Genomic DNA, 22,704 nt, shown 5'->3' on the forward strand with positions numbered 1-22,704 from the left:
GAAAAATGAAAACTGTGTTTCACAAACAACTCTCCCTGCAGGTAGACACTGAGAGTTTAAGTGACCAATCAATAGAGAATAACAACTTGTTACTAACCAAAAAAGTAATTAGCAAGAAAACTATTAACTAATTGGAGTATCACATGAGGTCTGTAAAACTGTATAAAAAAGGAGTTATGTGAATAAAGAATGGCCTTTTTCCACCATGAATAAAGTGGAGTCCTGTGTGATTTATTCCCATACAAAGTGATGTGTTGAAATATAATCTCAGGCTCCTCTTTCTCCATATAAAAATGAACTTTTTCCACAGTAGCCAATGAAAGCATCAGGAAAGACCTAGACTGCACGTGGGTGTGACTACCTTTGCATGCAAGTTGGTGTGGAGAGGTTTGATGCCCATTCAAGCAATGACATTCCCCTGATTAGAAACTGGCTTGGAAGAGCTTGGCAGCCATTGTTTGAACATGAAATATTCCAGGTAAAGAGGAGCAGCATCACTCTCCTGTTGCTGGCAGGAATATCCCCAGTAAGAGGGAGCAGTGGCAGTGGGAGGGGTTGAGGTGCATCTATTGCAGTCCTAAATTCTTACACCTCCTATCAGAGAGTTCTAAGAAAAGGTGAATAAACTATGAAAGTTTCAATCCCCACATGTTTATCTAGTCTCAGCCAAGTCACTGAGCAAAATATTCATTTAGGTGAGATAACAAGTAGGAAAGGAGGAGGAGAAAGGACAAATAGATGGAATTGTTCACAAAAAGCTTTTGCACATTGCACTATGCTCCCACAAGTATGACAGTGCAGATTAAGATGGCAAAGCTGAAGGCTGGAGCACTGAAGTGTGTAACTGGATTCTGGGAGGCATCTGTGAGCTTTGCCTCTGCTCAGCATTCTCACTGCCCTGTGCCTCAGTAGCTGTGCTTTCCTATTGCTCCTGGTCTCAGAGGAGGCAGGTGTGTGGCATTGCTCACATTGTTAGGGCTCCCAAGGAAAATACAGCACATTTGGAGGCATGTCTGGATAGCTGTACCTGTTTGTTCGCTGGCTTTATTTCCTGCAAGAAAATGAGCTACAACCTTTTTCTCCTGGCTTTTGTCCTGGGCATGACTGGAACCTTCCACTATGGATTGCAGGTCTCCATTATCAATTCTCCTGCTGAGGTAAGCATGGAGAGCTCAAAGAGTGAGCTACCAGGGTTTCACTGTTCTCAGGCATCCATGCCTCTATTTGCAGTGGCTAACTTGTTACTTGTGCTTTCAAAATTAGAAAGAATCGTGGTTTCTTAGTTCTAATAGTAGCTGCTACTGCTCTTGTGTTTCATGAGGTTTGCACTTCTGTCTCATGTGACAGAACTGGTAAAGGAAAGGGTGAATAATATCCACAAAGTCAGCTATTTTCCCCCTGCTGAGTGGAATTGCTCCCAGGGCATTCTCCTCTCTCCATCCCTCAGGGAGTCCCTTGTACCATGTGCTTGACCACCCACACTATTTCCAAGTGGCTGTAAGGTGAAATAGGGCAGGGAAGAACTGTAGCTCTAGAGCTGAGGTCAGCTCTACCTGCAGCTGGAAAAGGGAAATTGGGGATGGTGTTTGTCATCCTGGGTGGTACCAGGGACACTGAGCTCATACTATCACCACAGACAGGTGGTGACAGCAAAAGATCAGGGAGAGAAAGAATCTTAGTTTAGCACAGAAAAAGAAGACCAGCCTACCATTCCCTTACTGGAACTCACAATTGATATTTAATACTGATATTCATTGGATCACGTTGCTAAAACATCAGCTCTAGGGATGGTAATGGTGAAATTCCCATTGGGGCTAAGATTTCAACCAAGGTTATCTATAGAAATGTAAGCAGGTAAGAGAATTTAAAAAGCAGTGCAATTATGCAAAAACATGCTGACTGAGTCCATTGGTTTTTGTTTTCTTCTTTTAAAGTACATCCAGAGTTTCATCCATGAGACCTGGCTGAAGAGATATGGCTCCTCTCCCAGTGCAGAGATGGTCACTTTGATGTGGTCCCTCATTGTGTCCATCTACAGCATTGGGGGGCTCCTGGGCTCCTCCTGTGCTGGGTTCCTGTGTGTTCGGTTTGGAAGGTAGGCACAGTTATACCAGCCCTTCTGTTTGCAGCCACTGCTGCAGGAAAATAGACTGTGTCTCAGGAGAAACATTGCTAGAATGTGGCACTGGGAGCAGCCCAGGGTTTCCAATTAAAGACCAGTATAGTGAAGGAAAAGAATGGAAAATCTGCCAGTGATCACAAGGAAAATCATACCCTCTGCCTTATAAAGCCCAAAACAAATCCAGTCTAGGGAAGCCATACAAGAAGTACATACATTTTAAAGAGAATTTCAGAGACAACCACTCACAAAGCTTGTTCTCCAGTGTAGATATTGATTCTACTAGAGCATCAAAACCTTCAACTCACTGATCAGTCTGTGACAAGCTTCCCTGTTACAGACATCTTTTATGAAAAATCCTTTCCTTAGGATTTTTCCTCCTGAGAAGCTGGGAGGCCTCAGGAACAAAATGTAAACAATGATTATCTGCTGCTGTGGAATGCAACAGGTGCATCTGTGATTGGTCTCATGTAGTTGCTTCTAATTAATGGCCAATCACAGTCAGCTGGCTCAGACTCTCGGTCTGACACACGAGCCTTGTTTCATTCCTTCTTTTTCTATTCTTAGCCAGCCTTCTGATGAAATCCTTTCTTCCATTCTTTTAGTATAGTTTTAATGTAATATATATCATAAAATAATAAATCAGCCTTCTGAACCATGGAGTCAGATCCTCATCTCTTCCCTCATCCTTGGACCCCTGTGAGCACGGTCACATTTCCCCATTGCCATTTCCCATTTACTTCCGCTGGTCCCAGAAGCCAGCACTGAGTCTGTAGCCATGGTACAGCTCATGGCCCTCCTTCAGGCTGTGAATGAGGCCAGGGCAGTGCTGATGCTCACATGAATTTGGATGAATTCCAGGAAGAAGGCCATGCTGCTCTCCAACATCCCTGCTCTGCTGGGTGCAGCTCTGATGGGACTCAGCCGGCTCTGTGGATCTTTTGAGATGATCATTGCTGGAAGGTTGTTTTCTGGAGTCTGTGGAGGTAAATTGCCATTCCTACCTGTGGTACTAAAGAGTGGGAAGAGCAGTGACTCATGGTCACAAGGACTCACCAGGCTGAGTGAACAGATCACAGATTTTTTACTACATTCTGCAGACAGCGTGATAGCTGAGTGCTGTTTTAACTAAATAAGAAACCACAAACATAATTAAATTAGTTATCTATGACATCTCCATTTCTATTTCTTCTATCTTTACATCCAGTCCATACAAAAGATACTGCCAACTTTTAAAAAAGCCAAAACATAGAATATTTCAGGGAAGCATGCTCACTCAAAAGAGAACTGGCCTCTGTGGCTCCTATTGCTTTTTGCTGTGGCTGATGCTGCCCTCCACATTACAGACAAGGGAATGGTTTTCAAGCCAATTCAATTAGAATTTTCAATTCTAATTCCCAGATGCCTCAGAAGGTTACATTCTGCCAGTGCTTTTGATCTCTGAGCAGTTGGATAAAGATAATACTAACCAGAAAAAAAAATTGAGAGGATAAAAATTAATTAATTCACTGAGCAAATAGAATGCACAGCATTTGCCAACTCAGTGGTTTCAAGCAGAAAATAAGGCACATAGCATCTGAACAGCCACTGAAAAATGTAATTTAGGACTAGAGGGAGTAACCACAGCCCTGTCTGTGTATGGGGCTGTAGGAAACAATGTAAGGGAAGGCCAGCCTGCTGAAGGACAGATTTCCCACAGGCCATAATTATTTAGTGAAATATTTAGCAAAGGCACAAGGCCTTGGTATGGGGCCCATGCTTCATGTCAGGCAGCCACAACCTCAGCACAGATCAAAATGAATCTGAGAGCCAACCCTACAGGCACTGTCCTGAGCGGTCTCCTCCAAAACACCAGACCTGTGAGGGTTTGCATGGCCCTAACAGCCCTTTGTCCCTGCAGGTTTAACTCAGAATGTCCATATCATGTACGCTGGGGAATGTGCCCCACGGAAGCTCCGTGGGCTGATTGCCATAACAGCTTCCACCTTCTCTGCTCTTGGAAAATTTGTAGGATTTGCTCTGGGACTGAGGTAAGAGAGTCTGAAACATACTCAGTTTCTTCTGTTATTAAAATACATGCATATATCAATGTACACCTGTGCCCAGGGGCTGCTAATTGGGGCAGTCAGTACCAGCCTGGTAACTCACGGATCTTGCAATAATATAATGGAGCCTATTTGGATGAGAAGCAGAGGGATCAGCCCCTGCAGGTTTTCCTTCAGCACTTGTGTTGGGATTGTTGGTACCGGTGTGAAAAAAGCCAATCACTTGTTTTTAAAATTTTAGATGTTTAATAGTAATAAAATGGTTTTAAAAATAGAAATACAATTAGAGTAATAATAATTTGGACAATTTGAATTAGGACAATATGAGACAATAGAGACAAAGAGTTATGGACATCTGGGTACCTCTTCTGGGCAAAATAAGCCAGGAAAAGGACACACGTTAACAAAGGATTAACCCTTAAAAACAACAGCCTGTTGCATATTCATACACCTCATACATGATGCATAAATTCCATTCAAACACAGGATTCTGTCTGGTCATCATCAACTTCTTCCTCATAAACCTGATGGCATCATCTGCCCAAGCGAGGCAGGAAGCAGTTCATTTCTCCTGATAATGGAGCAAAAAATTCTCTTTCTCTGAAAGATTCAGGTGTCCTGTGGCTGCTGTCTCAGTGAGAGTCCTTCCTTTAGAAAAAAAGTATCCTACACAGTATAGTTTCTATTTTAACATTTTGTTATAACCTAAAACTATATTTAACACAGTACTTAAGAGAATGAATACAGCATTACTTTCTAACACAGCACATATAACATTCATTTTAATATTTGCGCAAAGCCAATCATAAAATAGGCATTTTTCACATCTGCGAGCCCTCAGGACACAGGGAGGACACAGGAGGACACGGGAGGACACGGGTGGCCTTGCTGTGCCGGCACTGAGCAGCAGGAGCCGGCACTGTGCAGCTCCTGTGCTGCAGGCAGGGCCCCTCTGCACTCCCTGCCAGAGACTCCCAGCAGGAGCTGCCAGGACCTGTGGGAACCCAGAACATCCCTCTGCTGTCCAGGACCCCTGCCAGGGGGCTCAGACACCCTGGCACAGAGCCCAAAACACCTGTGGGTTTGATTATGACCCATGGAGCAAATTACCAACCTTAGATGAAGATCAGCAAGCCACAACAGTTTAGGTAGAATAATAGTGAAGTTATCACAGGGTGGAAAAGTAGATTTTGGGGTTTTGGTATGGGGGTTCAGGAGGCAAGATGGAGGGAACTGGCTGTGTCCAGCCTTTCTCCTTCTTCTTGGCCTCCATCTTCTGCTGTGATGTTGGCACTTACAGATTGGTTTAGAGTAGAAGCTCACTGTCTAACATAGGTGATGGGTATTGGGAAGGAATTGTAAACATTGTACACGTAGTTTTTAGTATAAAGACATAACACTGCCCTGGGGGCAGGCAGAGTGCCTGGAACTGTCCTGCTGGACGGACCTTGGCAGGGCAGGAGAAAATTTTCTATAGATAAGAAACAATGAACAACCTTGAGACCGAGAAATGAAGAGCCCTGACTCCTTCCTTGAGCACTGGGCTGGGAAAAGAGACTTTGGAACTTTTCTCAGGGTCACTCTGACCAGCTAAAAATCCCAACAGGGACATGGCCAGCAGGGCTGGGGATGAGCCTGGCTCTGCCTCTGCTCACATGGCAAGCACAAACCGTGTCTCAGCCTCTCTAACCCTGCTGCTTTTGTTCCAGAGAAGTTCTTGGAGTGGAGGCTCTCTGGCCCGTTCTGCTGGCAGCCAACGCAGTCCCTGTCCTTGTTCAGTTTCTCACCCTCCCCTTCTTCCCAGACTCTCCCCGCTACCTGCTCATTGACCTAAAGGACAAGGAGGCATGCATCAAAGGTGAGGAAATGGGCCTTCTTAAAGCATTCATTTTGGGAAAAGGGAAAATACTGTAAAGCCCCAGGTGAGCCTGGAAGAAAGGTCCAGGTGGGAAAAAGAGTATTGGTGTTTTGGCTCTGAAAGCACCTTCAGCTTAAATGAAAGTCAGTCTCTTCTGTTTGTGTCACATTCACGTTCTCTGAAAAATCCCTTTGCCCAGGATTTTTCTCCTGGGAGGCTGAGAAGCCTCAGAGAAAAGGAAAACAATTCTTATCTCATTTGCTTCTCCTCTATTTTGCTCATGTAAAATGTGTTTGGAGGTTGTTTACCAACAGGTGATTGTTTCATTGGTTTCTGCTCTGAGTTGTTTTGTCTCATTGACCAAGCAGGGCCAAGCTGTGTCTGGACTCTGGAAAGAGTCACAAGTTTTCATTATTAGCTTTTTAGCATTCAGTAAGTGTCCTTTCTGTATTCTTTAGTATAGTTTAGTACAGTATTCTTTAATATAATATATATTATAAAGTAATAAATTAGTCTTCTGAGAACACGAAGTCAGATGCATCATTCCTGCCTTCATTGGGACATTCCCTGCAAATACAATAGGTATTTAACTATCAAAACATAGAACTCCTTAATATAAACTTATTTTTTAGATGTATGAGTCATTTTATCTTGTCTGTGTTTTGGAATCTGCACTAGAACTGCATCTTTAGCAGGAAGGTATTCAGGGAAGGATTGGTAAGAGTGTAAGTGTGACTTACATTGCAAGACTGTCAGCAGCTATTGGCCAAAGGTGAGTATCAGAAATTAAAATTAAAACAACCCCAACAAAGGGAGAAATGACCTTTAGAGGAGGACTCTATGGATATTAGAAGGTTAACTGATTACTTTATTATACTATATTATGCTATATTACATTACACTATATTACATTGCATCTAAACTGAAGCTGCACAAGTACTTAACTGCACAGAATATCGTGACTTTCAGTTGACAGTCTCGACACACATGTGGATTTAATTGGTTAATGAATTAAAACACACTAGAATATAATTACCCATTTTCTTTAGATAAACAGTCTTCTACAATGCCTTCTACTTGTTCTAAAACACAGGAGGAGTAAATGAGATAAGACTTGTTTTTTCTTTCTCTGAGGTTCAGAGAATGTGAATCCTAGAAAATCTTTGGGAAGTTGTGCTTTGCTTTTCTTTGTGAAGAGAAGTGTGGCCACAGGTGAGGTCATATTAAGATATATGGGTAAATCTGGACCTGTATCCTGATCTCTAGGAAGGTCACTTAAGAAAAGAGCATGAAGTTCCAATAAGCTACTCTGCAAAGCAGGAAATCATCTTCTGGACTCATGTGTGTGCTGGTGAGCTTGGTCACTTCTCCTCCTGTCCTTGCAGCCGTGAAGCAGCTCTGGGGGGACGGGGACCACATGGCTGAGATCAACGACATGATGTCAGAGCAGAGAGCCATCGGTGGCGAGAAGGCCAAGAGCGTGTGGGACCTGCTGCGGGACAGAGCCGTGCGCTGGCAGCTCATCACCCTGCTCCTCGTGGTGTCCTGCATCCAGCTGCTCGGGGCCAACGTGGTACGTGCAGGGCTCTGCTCTGCCCCTGCAGGGCTGCCAGGCTCCTCAGCCAAAGGAGCCTCTGCAAGGGGCTGGCAGTGAGGGCAGCACTGCCCTAAGGAGGGATTTGTTGGTGCTTGTCGCAGACATTTTTTCATAGAAATCCTTTCTTTCAGATTTGTTCATCTTCTGGGAAGCTGAGGCCCCAGAAAGAGAATGTAAACAATGATTATCAGCTGCGGTGAAATGCAATAGGATGCACCTGTGATTGGTCCATGTTCCATGTGTACCATTAAGAGCCAATCGCAGGGCAAGCTCTCTGGAACACAGGGACAGAGAATTCTCTTGGTTTTAGATTCTTTTCTATTCTATTCTTAGCTTAGCAAGCCTCTGCAACTTCTCTCTTTATTCCTATTAGTATAGTTATAATGTATTATATATCATATATCAATAAATCCAGCCATTTGATCAAGAAACAAGATTCTCGTCCATCTCTCTCACCCCAGCGACCTCCTCAGGTCGCTGTAATAGGTGCTGTTTGTTACAATCTTTCCCCCTGGAAGTTTGGGACCTAGGATAAGTCTAGAGCTGTGTTATAGCAAGTGTCTTCTGAAGGCATTTCTATGGATTACCCTGTTAGGATATGATTATTTTTTATTTTGTTAAGGTCTGGTTAGTTATTTTCTGTCCTGTCACCGACATTTTTTCATAAAAATCCTTTCTGTGGGATTTTTCCTCTTCTGGGAAGCTGAGGCCCCAGAAGAAGAATGTAAACAATAATTATCTGCTGCTGTGGAATGCAACAGGTGCATCTGTGATTGGTCTTCTGTGAGTGTTTGGATTTACTGACCACGCACAGGAGAGCTTTCTTGCTTTCTGCCTGGACACAGAACTTTGTGGATTCTATTCCTATTCTATTCTTAGGATAGCAGCTTCTGAACTTTTCTCTCTATTCCTGATAGTATAGTCTTAATGTATTATATATAATAAATTAATAAATCCAGCCTTCTGATCATGAAGCAAGATTCTCGTCTATCTCACCCTGAGGAACCCTTGCAAAGCCATGCAACACTGTCCCAAAAGACAGATGCTATCATAAACATGGCCACATGTGCACAGCTTTCACAAATTTCTATTCTTTCCAGGTTTACTCTTATGCATACAGCATCTTTACAAAGGCTGGAATCCCCCCTGCTCAAACCCATTATGTCTCCCTGGGGATTGGGACCACTGAGATCCTCTCCACAGTTCTGTGTGTAAGTGGCTTTTCAGCTGAATTTTGTTCTGTTGTAATACATTGCTCATTTTGATCTTTAGAAGTACAGTAAATGGAGCTTCAGGAGTGAAAAAATGCAGTAAATGGAGCTTCAGGAGTCAAATTTCTGTAACAAATCAACCATGGAACCCATCAGATAAAGTCTTCCCCTCACACCCTGCAAACATGGACAGTTCTGTTGAGCTTCTGGAAAAAGCTGAGAGTCTTTCTGTCAAAATCACAGCTCATTCTGGGCCAGACTTGGGGGTCCCAGCTCCTGGAGCTGCTCAGGGCCCCCAGTGAAGGCAGAGGTGGAGCAGCTCCCAGGCTGCCCCCAGGCTGTCCCTGGGAGCTGTCCCATCTCCTCCTGCTTGCAGGGCTTCCTCATCGAGCGTGCAGGGAGGAAGACTCTGCTGTGGAAGAACTATGCTGTGATGGCCTTGGCTCTAGGGCTGCTCACAGTCACGCTCTCACTGCAGGTAAGACCCCTCTGATGCACTAGAGCTGTGCCCATGTTTTATTGTCTGACAGATCTCAGGACTATTTCCCTCCCCACAAATCACTTTTTAGTGAGTAGATGATTTTTGGGGCTAACCATCATGTTCATGGAGGTCTGTTCCCAGCCATGTACAGCTGGATTGAAGACAGTAGCTTTACACAACCAAGATCACTGCCAAGGCTATGTCATGACATTTCTGAAAGTAGAGGAAATAGATCTATGTTAAATATTGACATTACTTAGTAGTGATGAGCATTTGTAATGGAGCTAGATAAATAACATTTTAATTTCTGATTTTATTTGCTTTTCATTTCCTACCACAGGACTCCTTTTTCTGGGTACCATACTGCTCTGTTGCACTTGTCTTTATTTTCATCATGAGCTTTGGCATTGGGCCAGGTTGGTATTTTTTACTGGAATGGTTTCATTTATTCACTCATTCCTTCCTCACTGGAGCCTTCAGGAGAGATCCCAGCATAGCTGTTCCACCACAGGCATGAATCCCTACTTCTGACCCAGTGCAGGTATTGGTATTTCCCTCCCTACTATGGTAGGAGTAAAAATTAATTTTCTATTACATTCCTACATGCCTTTTCACTGAAGAGCAAGCACCACTTCAGACACTTCCAGGCCACTTAAAGCCATGAACTTATGCAGCAAAATGAAGTATGAGGTAAGAAAGCATCTTGCAAAATTTCTAAGCTTCCTTTTTCCTTCAATATTTTTTTCAGGTGGAGTCGTATGCCCCTTGATCACAGAAATATTTATTCAGTCATACAGACCAGCTGCTTATGTTTTTAATGGTGTTGTAAACTGGATCCAGCTCTTCATCCTTGGGCTTGTGTTCCCTTTCCTTGTGGTAAGCAAAGCAGGGTGTTGGTTTCAGTTCAGAGGAATTTAGTCCCCCCTTGAACCCAGAGGAGGCTTCTCTTATCAACACTTCATGCAACAGAGCCCAAATTAATTGAATTAATCACAGTTCTGATGGCCTCTTCCTTTTTAACCAGGTATTTACTGGAAGTGTAGGAAACCCACAAAATGCCTCTCACCCTACACAAGTTAGAGTGACACAGGCAGCACAGATGCAGTGACAGAGGCACTGACACTGTCAGAGGTCATTTGAAGCAGGATTTATATCAATTAAGTCTCTGACCAACTTCTTTTAGTAAATACAAACCCAGAAACTCTATATCGTAAGAGAAAGAAATCAAGATAAATGTTTATGAGCACATTTTTTCTCTTTGTTTTCTTATAGGAAGGTCTTGGCAATTTCTGTTTCATCATTTTCCTGACCTACTGTCTGTCCATGGCTATTTTTGTACTCCTGGTGCTGCCAGAGACCAAAGGGAAGACCATGCTGCAGGTCAAGGAGGAGTTCAACCGCCTGAACTACCGTGGAAAGAAGGGGCAGGCAGCCCTAGAGCAGAGCCAATGCTCAGTGGTGACTGTCACTAGGCTTTAAGGACAAACCCTCCACTTCATTTTTGCTCTTTTATTACTGTAATGCCCAGAAGTCTCATTAAGTAAGAGAGAATCCACCAAAAAATCACCTTCAGTGCAGGGTGCAGCATGGACTTGGTGATTCTCTCCAGCTCCTGAAATATGAGCTGAATAATTCCTCTGCAGAAAAAAATTAAACACAGTTTGTAGAGAAAATAAGATCTCTGTCAGTCCCTCCAAGCTTGCAGTTATAAACTGAAAACACAGGATCTGCTATTTTCTTGGCAAAACCAGGACTCCACAATTGGCAGAAGTGACTTTGGAACATCCAGAGGTACAGCAAACTTGCAAAGACAGAGCTTTGACACTGAAATTGTCTGCTCCTATTAACAAGTCAGTGCCAATGAACTTTCCCAGAGAAGAAGCTTCAGTTCACAGGAAAAGAAGTGTTTAGCTGTTTAATCCAGTGAAAGAAGAGTGCCTTGCCTAGCAGCAGGCAGAATCAATATGCAATGTTCCCCCGTGTTTACAATCTTGGAGATTCTTCTGTTGGGAAAAACAGGGCTGTGTCAGCACTGATAGAAAGCAATGAGCAGAGAAAGCAGAGAGGAAATCATGAGTGGGCAAATTCAGAGTGCAGATTCTCCTTCTACATTGGCAGTGACTGGAGAACACTGAATTTCAGTGGGATTGAGCCCTGAGAGTGACTGGTACTGAGGAGACAGAGGAGGGGGAATTTAATCCATGTGTGTGACTGTTTGTTCTCTTTCCAGGTCTCTGAATACTTCACATTTTCATTATAAAACCTGGTAAAAATCTGTGTTCATTGCTATAGGACATGACTTTTTTTGGTCTTCTTCATACTTTACAGTTTTCTGATAAGGAAATAAAAAGCAGTGACTAGGGAAACACATCCTCCTGATTGTGCCTGGATTGATTTTCATTGAAAGAAGAGGCAGGGACAGAGGAGGCCCCATTTCTGGGGCAGTGTTGTTGGGCTCAAGGAATGCTGTGTCTGTCTTGTTCTGGGGATGACATCTTCAATACTAACTGATGCAGATGCTGCACAATAAACTTTTCAAAAGGATCTGAATATTGAGCAGCATTTTCTTTCAGCCCTAAGGCTCTCCTGCTGTTTTATCTTCACATCATCCTCCAGCAGTATTTGTGGCAGTGCCAAAAGCTAATGCCAGGAGCAGGGAACTTTCCCAACACAGCCATCCCTCCCAGGACAATCATCACACCACCAAAAAAACTGGATAAAGTTTCTTGTTTCAAGGCTTGAGATCATTGATTGCACAGTGCCACTTTAATAACCAGCATGCATTCCTTCTTGTGGTCAAAAATGCAGGGGGGAAAAAAAGAAACATTGGAAGTGTTTTAAAAAGAAAATATTAAATAATTGATTATTTTAAAGGTCCTTATTTGGTTCGGTCCTTTCTCAAACTTACTGCTTTCCAATGAGGAAATTTTTATCGTCTTACAAGACATTAAAAACACATTTCCTTATGCATGTCTTTCTACAACATGATTGTGTTCAACCTGCCTTACTTCTCCCCTGCTACTAAAGCTGTCCACAAGAGGGGAAATGTGGTAAATCATTAACACTGCCATAAACTATCATGGATTGGGAACAAAGGTTGAAGAAGTACTTGTGAATCTGCAGTTCCAGGATCCAGGATGGATCCAGGGTCACACCAGTGCAACACAGGACATTTCTGAAAACAAAATCCCTCCAAGTCCAGGGTAGTGGGTGAGCTCTATGCTGGGTCTGGAAAAAAAGCACATTTCATGTAGTGTTCAAATCCTAGGTGGAGGGATCCTCCTGTCCTCTTCTTTAGGAAAAGAAACAAAACCTCTACCTGTATTTAAGGCTTGAATTTACCTCTATCTGTATTTAAGGCTTGCTTTTTCAATTTCAGGCTTTCTTTTTACCTCTATCTGTATTTAAGGCTTACTTTTTCCCTTTAAGGCTTACTTTTTTACCTCTATCTACATTTAAGTCTTGCTTTTTGCATTGCACAGCGCTGAACAATGGTGAGAGGCCAGATGAAAATGAGACAGCAGTAGGAGCATTCTAGAGGGACACAGACAACAGGAGGAACAGGGCTCTGCAGGGACTGTTTGATCAACCAGATGTTAAAAACTGGTCACAGACAGTGTTTAGAGACCTCTCCAGGAAGGTCCAGAGCTGCCATGTGTGTCCTTCTTTCCATCCTCAGCTCAAAGAAAAATCTTCCTTTTCCCTCTGGTTCCTCCAGGCTCATCAGCTCCGTGCCCACTGAGATGTGGCATCGTGCTCTGGCACAAAATGGGTCAATTCCACTGTTACAGAGAGACTTCTGAGTGGTTCTGGAAAAACTCTGAGCCTCTGTAAAGAACCGAGTGTGAGCAAGGACACAAAATGCCGATATTCCAACACTTCATTTCCTGCATCTGGGAAATTGTTCAGGCAATTGTAACTCTTCTAGCAGGCAAGAAGAGGCATTATGGCTGAGCTGCAATTCTAAAGGCAGTTGTAGACTGGAGGGGAGGAAAACCTGCCCCGCCCAAGCTGCTTTTCAGAGAGGTGAAGAGGGAAGAGAAGCTGTGGCACTGACTCCTCACACAGCAGGAGCACTCAGGGGTTGTAGCAGTGTGAGTAAGGGCCAGTGCTCCCAATCCCAGCAGGAAAAACATTTACCAATGTTGTAATCACCTTGTCATATCTGGGTCTTAGAATAATTAAACCAGCAAGAGGAGACCCTGGCCAGTGTCAGGGGAGGACACAATTTGCTAAAAGCCACACAGTTAGAATTTAACTTCTGTGCTGCGATCCTCAACTCTTACAATCTCAGTGTGGAGCCCATCTCTCTCATCTGGCAGACTTGACAAGGGCTCCCAGAGCAGGCAGCGTTTCAAGGGGAAATGGCTGGTTTCCTCTCAGACCTGGTGAGTATCCAAATTCTTGTGTTCTAGCCCTGCTCACTAACAGCAGCATGGTCTAAGATTGCAGCAAACGGAATCCTTCTTGTAATAAAAATGAGCAACAGAGCTTGGGACAAGTTGAGCAATAACTGACTAAATGGCATCTGAAGAAAATACATTAGAAATGCAAAACAGTGAGATGTTTAAAAGAGGAGCTGGAGAACCAGGAAAGATGAGAATTTGGGAGGAGATAGAGAACACAGTATCAGTGAAAAACACAAACCAGAAAAAACTCCACCACTCTACTGCTCTGTGCTCTCAAGGACAATTGAGGATACTCGTGGGTTTAAAATGTGACCTGACTAAATGCCTGAAAACATTTGTGCTTGTGAGAAATGCTCTGAAATTCAGTGTACATCATGGAAACACAGCATTTCCAATAGAAGTAATTCAGATATGGCCTCTAAAAATGTCATTTCATACAGGGTAGATAAAAATGAAATGTAGAAAAAAAAGTTTTGAGAGGACAGACTTGAGTCATCTCTGGAAAATGGTGAACACTGTCCCTGAGGAGGCAAAGATGAAAGCAAAAAGGGATTCAAGAAAGCTGTAGCTTCTTTCTAGTACAAAGGTAAACACAAATGATCTCAACAAGGCTTTTATGAATTTTGTTTTCTGTGCTTAGCAGAACTAACAGAATTAGAGAATGTATCTTTTCAGATTGCTAATAGTCAGGAGAGGAACACAGCAGAATGTGCAGATGTGTATTTTAATATTTAACAAATTAATTTTGCTTGATTATTGTGAAACTCAAGTTGGGTTTTTGCATGTTAAAGGTTTCTTAGTCATGGAAGTGTGAAGATGCAAGGTGTAAATCATGTCATGGTGTGAAAGGTGTGCTGGTATCAGGAGCTCAGGATGTGTTCCCTTCCCTCTGCAGGTTCAATACCGGAGGCTGTTGCTGATGCTTGTGGTGCTGGGGATTGGTGGAACTCATCTGTCTGGCTTCCAAATGTCTGTCATCAATTACACTTCTCCGGTAGGCAAAGCTGGAGAAAAGAAAATCCCTGGGCCTGGCACTCTGCAGATGCTTTACAAAAGCTCTTAGGCATTGTTATGTCAGTTTGTTGCCAGCTGTTTGCAATGCCATACTGTCACTGTCAGAGTGTGCATGACTGCAAGGAGCTGTGCTCCAAAGACAACTCCCCACAGAATGTTGTGGAAACGACATCTTGAGATACCTCCCTAAAGAGAGAGAGAAAAAAAACCAAAATAGCTGATGGATTCAGCCTTAATCTCAGCCCTTTTCTCTTTATATCCATTACTGGCCACAAGAACATTTGCACTTCACCATAATGAATATAAGGTCCCAATTTTTTGGTGTAGGAGAGGTAGGATTCAACACGCTAAAGAGAATCATTAATTTTGAAAAATTCTTGTACCCTATCAGGCTGTATGAGAGGAAATATCAATCCTTATTTGCAAACAAATGTCCTATAGTCACGCTTTTAGTCACAACCATTAATCTAATTTTTTTTAATTGCAAACATAATGAAGAACATTATGATTAGTGCCTCGGTGGAATGAAAATCTCTTTTTTGTGCCAGTACATTCAGAAGTTTATCAATGAAACGTGGCTGGAGCGCTATGGTTCTGTGCTGCCTCAGGAGAGCCTGATGCTGCTGTGGTCCCTCATCGTGTCTGCGTACTGCATGGGGGGCATGATAGGCTGCCTGTGCAGTGGCTACCTCACTGCAACTTTTGGGAAGTAAGTACATTTCCCAGGGCTGTGACAGGGGAAGCTATTAAGTATTAGTCAGTAAAAGAAGGGATACCAGAATTTCACTGCCCCCTGCTGCCTCAGAATTTACCCAGCACGTAAAACAAAACCAGGGTGCATTGGAGAGACAAGAATTTCTGATTCCCTTGTCACAGCTTTTGTTGACACACAATTCCCATAGTTTTGCTGGCATTTTATCCTGCAGGAGTTTCCTTCAGCCTCATGGTTTGCTCACACCATAAGAACAATCTAGCTTCTCCCTTTCCTCTCCTCTGCAAAGGGGTGCCTTTTAATAACCAGATTTGGTTGTCCTGTAAGCAATGGCTTTAAACATGGCCATGGCTTCAGTCTGTAAATCCAGAGAAGAATCAAACATAAGTCAAGGAAGAAAAGTAAATCATGGGTCCTAGCCAAGTTTTGCTCACTGTTGCAGGAAGAAAAGCCTGCTCTTCAACGACGTGGTGCTGATAACAGCAGCGCTGCTCACTGCCTGCAGCAGGAGAGCCAAGGCCTTTGAGATGATCCTGGCTGGGCGTTTCCTCGAGGGCATCGCTGCTGGTACGACTCTGGGGTGGTGTTTGCAGGGGTCCCAGCATGAGGGAAGAGATGAAAATCTTGACTCCATGTTTCAGAAGGCTGATTTTTTACTTTATTATATATATTATAAGAAAATGATATATTAAAACTGCACTAAAGAAAGAGAAAAGATTTCAGCAAAAAGCCAGCAAAGAAAGGAAAGGAATGAAATGATAAAATCTTGTGACTGCTCACAGCCTTGACACAGCTGGACCTCTGATTGGTCATCAAGTAGAAAAAACTCACATGGACCAATCACAGATGCACCTGTTGCATTCCACAGCAGCAGATAACCATTGTTTATATTTTGTTCCTGAGGCCTCTCAGCTTCTCAGGAGAAAAAATCCTATCAAAAGGATTTTTCATAAAATATGTCCGTGACAGGACTCCCCACTTTAATGTTAATGGGACTTCTTTGGGTTGGGTACAGAAATCTTCCTGCTGGGAGTACCCAGGAATGTGCTGGAACTCAGGGGGACTGGAACAGAGTGGGGCAAGGGAAGCTGAGCTGTCCTTTGCCTTCAAGAGCTCTTGTGGAGAGAGCTGATGGAGTAGTTAAACATCCTGATTGAAGTAAAAAGTGCATTTTTGGATAAATGGGAGGGGGTTCAAAAGAGAGGGGAGAGAGCTGAGGGGGAACTGAAAAGGGAGCCTGTCTCTTTCTCTCCAGAGCTTTAGCACTCTCCTGTCTTGTCCCTTTAGGAATACACATGAATGCCCATGTTCAGTATGCTGGAGAGATCTCCCCCAAGAAGCTGCGTGGATTTATAAACGTGACCTCCACGGTGTTTCTTGCACTAGGGAAAACTGTAGCACGAATTCTTGGATTAAGGTGCCTGTGCTGCTCCTTCTCTGTCTGTTTTATATTTATTTTTCTTCTATATAGCAGGGAAGTGGTGTTCTCCCAGTCCTGGAATCACACCTACACCAAGGGTGGGGTTTTATTTTGCTTAACTACGACAGTCAAAGAGGTGGCATCTACCCCATACAAGTCCCTGAGGTTTCCATGTTCATTCCCTGGGGATAGAAAGGCTTTCTCTTGGGAAAGGATGACAGTCTCTGGAGGCGCAGTTAATAAGAAAATATTGTATGTAAATACTCTTAATAAACTTGTGAGATCTAAAAGTTTTGCTAGTTTCTCAATAACCTCATGCAGAGTTGCAGTGTTGATTTAGGGAGCTGTTGTGGGAATATTTGGACCTTCATAAATTAAAAGCCTAAGAAAAATGTCAGTCTTGCAGAAGAAAGTATTAGTCTATTTGCTGTCACTAATCTAGATATCATCTATTTCAATTGAACTTTTCAATGACTGTATGTATTTTATTTAGCTATCCTAGAATTTATAAAATACCTATTTAGTTATAAAGTGCAATTTTACTGGACTATAAATAGATTCTAACATGCTTTCATAGAGAACTTTTAGGGACTGAAGACATGTGGAACGTGCTCTTGTCCTTCTCTGGGCTGGTGGCATTGATTCAGCTGATCTTTTTGCCATTCTTTCCTGAGTCCCCACCCTATCTCTTGCTGCAAAAAGAAGACAAAGCTGGTTGCTTGAAAGGTAAAATAAAACTTTAGATCCTTAATTTGTTAAATTACTCCTGGGAAAGTGAAGCTAACAGCAGGAATTGGCTTTTCTATTAGCCAGCCACAGATTTCTTGATAATTGCATGATTAAAGTCCTCCAGAGCAAGCAGAGTCATCAGAGACATTTAAGATCTGCCCCTAACTGCTACAGCATTTTCCAGGGAAGTTTCACCATGTTCCAGTAAGTGATGTTCCTTCCAGTCCTTTGCTCAGTAACTGATAAATCAAAGCATGAACTCAAGTGCAAATGTTTAGTGTCATTATAAGTTGAAAAGCACAGAATTATGAGTGGATCAAATGATGGAGGTGTCTACTTCATTCTGTCTCTTCTGTAGCCATGAAGCAACTCTGGGGAGAAGGGAATTATCAAAGAGAATTTGATGACTTGATGAAGGAAAAGGCCATAACAAAAGGCACCAAAATCATGAATGTCCTGGAGGTGCTGAGAGAAGGATCTGTGCACCCACAGCTGTGCACCATGCTCCTCCTCCTGCTGAGCCTGCAGCTCTGTGGCCTCAGTGCAGTTGAGTATGCCCCATTTCCATGCTTGCATCTGCTATGAATTCTCCAAATTACCCCAAAGCCAACTTGTCCCTTCCCTCTGGGTGTGCATTACTCCTCCTCACGCAGAACACGCTGCCTGACACCTGTGGTATCACCTCAGGGTTGTTCATACCTTTCATGGAGCTCCTCAGGTGGGAGTGCAAGAGCTCCAGCTCAGCCTAAGTCCCTGCAAGGGCACTGAGCCTTCATCCCCCTGCTGCTACAACCAAGGAATCTGAGGATGAAAGGGTTACAAGCGTCCTAAGCTACAGAAACCCAGCACCTTTCTTTGACTTCTGCCATCCAGTTTCATTCATTTGAGAAAGGACATTTATCCATGAACATCCTTTCAGCAGTTTCCATGTAAAGCTGGCTGAGCCCAGTGCAGCCCATGCTGGCAGTCATTCCCCCTGTGTTTTCACTTGTCCGGGGGTCTGTCCATGAGCCCTGGTTCAGCCTGTGCTGGAGGTGGTTCATTCCAGCTGCCAGCAATGGAATTCCCTCTGCACTCTGCTGGCAGGGAAATGGTGCCCATTCCTTCAAGGGTGCTGCAGATGAGCAGATTCTGTTTAGCAACTGGAAAAGATCAGAATGAACTGTTTGCTTGAAAATGTCTGGTGTGCTAAGACTGAGATTTGCTTTTCTTTCTCTTTTCTTGTCCCTTTCCTTTTCCTTTTTTCCAAAACAACACCTTTTTCCCATGTCTTACAGGCAATATGCTCCTTTCAACTACTTTTTTTCTCCTTTTTTTTCTTTTCCCTTACAAATCTGTTTCCTTGATTGCCATTAAGCTTTTGATTTCTCACATCTGGAACAGTTATGTTACCTCTACTAAGGCCCAATAATATATTGCTGGTTTTGCAATGAGGACAAATCTTATCTAGATCCTGGATAAGAACATATCACATCTGTTAACTGTGCTTTATTTTTTTTATTTCCCAGATCACCTTTTACACCTCAGAAATTTTTGAAACAGCCAACCTGCACGAAAGCATAATCCCATATGTATCTCTAGGAGTTTCAATCTCTGAACTCATCTCTATCATATTCTGTGTAAGTCAGAGCTTCCTGGGATTTTAAGAATTAAAGTATTCTTCCTTGAAGCAAATAAATCTCTGTAGGAACCAAACAATTTTTCTGTGGTGCTGCATAAATCTGTACAGTGGTTGTTACCATCCACTGCAAATTTTGTCCCAACTTTCATGTGTTTCATGCCATCTTCATTGATCTTAATTTCTTATAAAAATCCCTTCTGAAGTGTCATTCAAACATAAATATGTGTACTCATTTCCCCATATTTGTGTATAGTATACATTCAAATGCAGTTGTACCATGCTTCCATTGATTACAGTGTTTAAGAAGTAGCTGCAATGCTGGGCAGTGATGGTAATTCATGGTATCAGAGAGTGTAGAAGGAATTCAATAAAATAACAAAGTTGGTACCAATAAGATTAGTGTTCTCTGAAGTAAAAAGATCTCAAGGGTAATGCTTGATTGGTTGGATGGCTCACAGCTGGGTTTGGCCATGTTGCAGTGATGGCAATATTTGTTTCTGTTTCTGTTCCTCAGAGCTCCATCATCGACCGCTTTGGGCGCCGCCTGCTCCTGTGTGGGGGTTATTTGCTGATGGCTCTGATCCTGGTGCTGCTTGAAACCAGCCTTCTGCTGAGTGTAAGCAAATGTCCTGCAGGAGTGGGCCTGCAGCAGCAATCTCTGTGCAGGACAGCAGCCTTTGCTCCATGTCCAAAGCAGCAGGTCAGAATGTCTCCTAAATACAAACTCACCTCTGTGGATGTGACACCACCAGCTCCTGGTTCAGTAAGGAAAGATAAGCAGGTCTAGAGAGCATCTATCACACAGCTCAGCATCATGGGCTTTTGCAAAATATTGGTGCTCCTGTGCTTGGATCAGCTGTGTTACAGCTATAAAATTGATTTTTGTTCTCTCCCTTCTCTTTGCCTTTGTCTAGGATCAGTTCCTCTGGCTGAGGTACTGCAGTGTCATTCTCATCTTTCTGTTCATCATTGCTTATGGACTGGGACCAGGTGAGCACTACAATAAAAGCCTTGGATCACAGGGATAAGCACAGACCATGAATGTATAGAAGCAGAACTAGAATGTGTGAGCATATCTTTGAAAATCAACAGCTTAGTGGAGACTGAGATTGAGGGATCTCAATTTTTGATGAATTAATTACCCAAGAAACAATTTCTTTAACAAATCATTCACACCCAGAGGAATCAGGACCCTGTTTTCTCTCACTGGGTTACAGGTTCAAACCAAATAAATTCTTGTTAATCGATGAATGAAGACTTGTTTTGCAGTGTGAGTACTGCTCAGTGCACACAGGTTCAGATGGCTGATCTCTGCTAAAGGGCAGAGGCTTTTCTAAAATTCCAGAGTTTTCTCAACTTATAAAATCCTACTCTATGAAAGACTGACACCTGACATCCTGCACAATCTGCCTCTCAGCACTGCTCTGTCTTTTCTTGTCCTCTCTTAATATCACCCTTAGTCACCTCCATCAGTAACACCAGACCCAAACTGCAGCTCTCTGGTAGAACCTCACTCACCTAAGACCAGGATTTACTCTGGAAGTTCTCTGACCAAACACTACCAGTGGTTACTAAAGCTTCCAAATTCAAATGTGTTGTAAGGGTTGTGCCTGACAGCCATGAATGTCTTGAAAACACAACAGAATTCCCATAGGAGCAGAGCTGAGGTATCTTCTATGGGAAATGGTCAATTACAGCAATGTTTCTATAATTTTTATGTTGTTTTTTCCCCTCAGCTGGAGCTGTTGTGGCTGTCATGAATGAAATCTTCACCCTGTCAGCAAGGGCCTCTGCTTTTGTAATTGGTGGAATCATCATTTGGCTGGGCCTCACCTTCACTGGGATGGTTTTCCCCTTTGCTGTAGTATGTAACTGGATTCAAATCTTCTCTTTGACTCTGTCAGTTTAATCTGGATTTCTAGGCTGATCTGGACAGGGAGTGGGATGAAATGGCTTTTAGATGATCAAAACTGTGAATCCCTTGTTGCTATGGCATATGGAGACCATTTATATAAATACTTCAGAAACCACTTTCTGCCCCAGAAACAGATTGAAAAGATAAATAAATATTGTTTCTGTAAAATGAGCCTATTCCTTATTTCACAGGAACAAATCAACAAGTTTCAAGAATCTATAGGTGCAAGTGTTGCCAAAGAAATCACTCATCTTGTTCTTTTTTTTATCTCCAGATGTTTCTTGGTCCTTTTTGCTTCCTCATCTTTGTTGCTGTCCTGGTCATTTCAGTGGTTCTTATCTACCTGTTCCTCCCAGAAACAAAAGGGAAGTCAACCTCTGAAATCACAGAGAAATTCAAAAGCTGCAGGTTTAAGAGGAAACATCATCAGCCTGTGGAGATGTATGCTGCTGAAGAAAAGACATTTTGCACCAGGCTCTGATAAACCACCAAAAGTAATTTCCACTGTTCTGCCATAACACAATTGTATTTCAAGTTTTTCTCCATTGCTGTCACTTTAAAGCAGCAAGATTTGTGTCTATGTTTCTTACTTTATAAGAAAGTTCTGCTCAGGATTAAGAGCAGGGTGAAGATAGGATTAAACATGGCCGTAGTTCTTGTAAACAATTTTCATGTCATTTCTTTATGCTGTCACACTGTAAAGGACTTGGTGTTGATTGTGAATGCTGCACATGAACAAATGCCAGGTAAAATACAAATGCCAGGTAAAATACAAATGCCAGATAGAATGCAAATGCCAGGTAGAGCAAATGCCAGGTAGAATGCAAATACCAGGTAGAATAACACCTATTTCCTTGAGCTGCCATCAAGCTGCATGTCCTGATTGTCTCTATGACTGTCAGGGATCAGCCCTGATTTGGTACAGAATTTTCTCACTTTTATCCTCTGGAGCACCTGGCTGCACTCTCCATGCAGATCAGCTGTAGCAAAATCAGGAGGAAGTTCTTGTAATATATTCTGGTGCCTCAAGGATGGCACAAGGGTTAACAAATACACACACAGTGCTGAGAGCTGGCAAAAAGAGCCCTGGAGAGAGACAGACAGTAAGGTTTTGTGAGATTAGATAGCTTGAAAATTCAGCCCATTTTATAAAAACTGCTCAAAAAATGGAGAAGTTGTGCTATCCAGTATCTGCTGTCTGTGTGCTGCTCTAGAACAGCCTGCACTTTGCTGCTGCACAATCCTGCACTTCAGTGCTGTGCTCCCTGCACTGTGCTGCTCAAGGGTTGCCAGTCCTGCTGGCCACTGCAGTGTCCAATCACTCTTTAAAAAATTATTTTTCCATTTTCTGCCAAGGTATTTCATGCCACCTCTTTAGCAGGACCATAAGTCCTTTCTTTCTGTAGTTTACCCATTCTTATTTATTATCATTGTGCTGAGGTCTGAATTAGTATTGAGTTTTAGGGTTTTCTATTTAAAAACTTCAAATAATATACTCACTGCTTCTCAAGGAATAACCACAGAAGAAATTCTGATATTAAAGTGCCAATGTGTGTTCCAGCAATTGAAACCT

The 22,704-nt window shown here is 42.8% G+C and overlaps 1 protein-coding gene across 1 annotated transcript; it reads left to right on the forward strand.

Annotated features, from left to right (window-relative positions):
• Nucleotides 1-815: 815 nt before the first annotated feature.
• LOC128945242 (solute carrier family 2, facilitated glucose transporter member 11-like) lies at nt 816-21,690 on the forward strand. The gene is made up of 21 exons (XM_054288941.1): nt 816-1,157; nt 1,935-2,095; nt 2,981-3,105; nt 4,020-4,149; nt 5,874-6,022; nt 7,408-7,595; nt 8,720-8,830; nt 9,207-9,308; nt 9,652-9,727; nt 10,060-10,187; nt 14,616-14,714; nt 15,283-15,443; nt 15,889-16,013; nt 16,734-16,863; nt 17,444-17,592; nt 17,954-18,141; nt 19,104-19,214; nt 19,731-19,832; nt 20,131-20,206; nt 20,953-21,080; nt 21,406-21,690. Exons 1-21 carry the CDS (start codon nt 1,062-1,064, stop codon nt 21,610-21,612), a joined length of 2,742 nt encoding a protein of 913 aa, XP_054144916.1. The 5' UTR covers nt 816-1,061; the 3' UTR covers nt 21,613-21,690.
• Nucleotides 21,691-22,704: the final 1,014 nt, after the last annotated feature.

This window comes from Melozone crissalis, unplaced genomic scaffold (assembly GCF_028551555.1).
Source record: "Melozone crissalis strain CALT ecotype California unplaced genomic scaffold, PUWL_Pcris_2 ptg000063l_1, whole genome shotgun sequence".
Taxonomy (NCBI): Eukaryota; Metazoa; Chordata; class Aves; order Passeriformes; family Passerellidae; genus Melozone; species Melozone crissalis.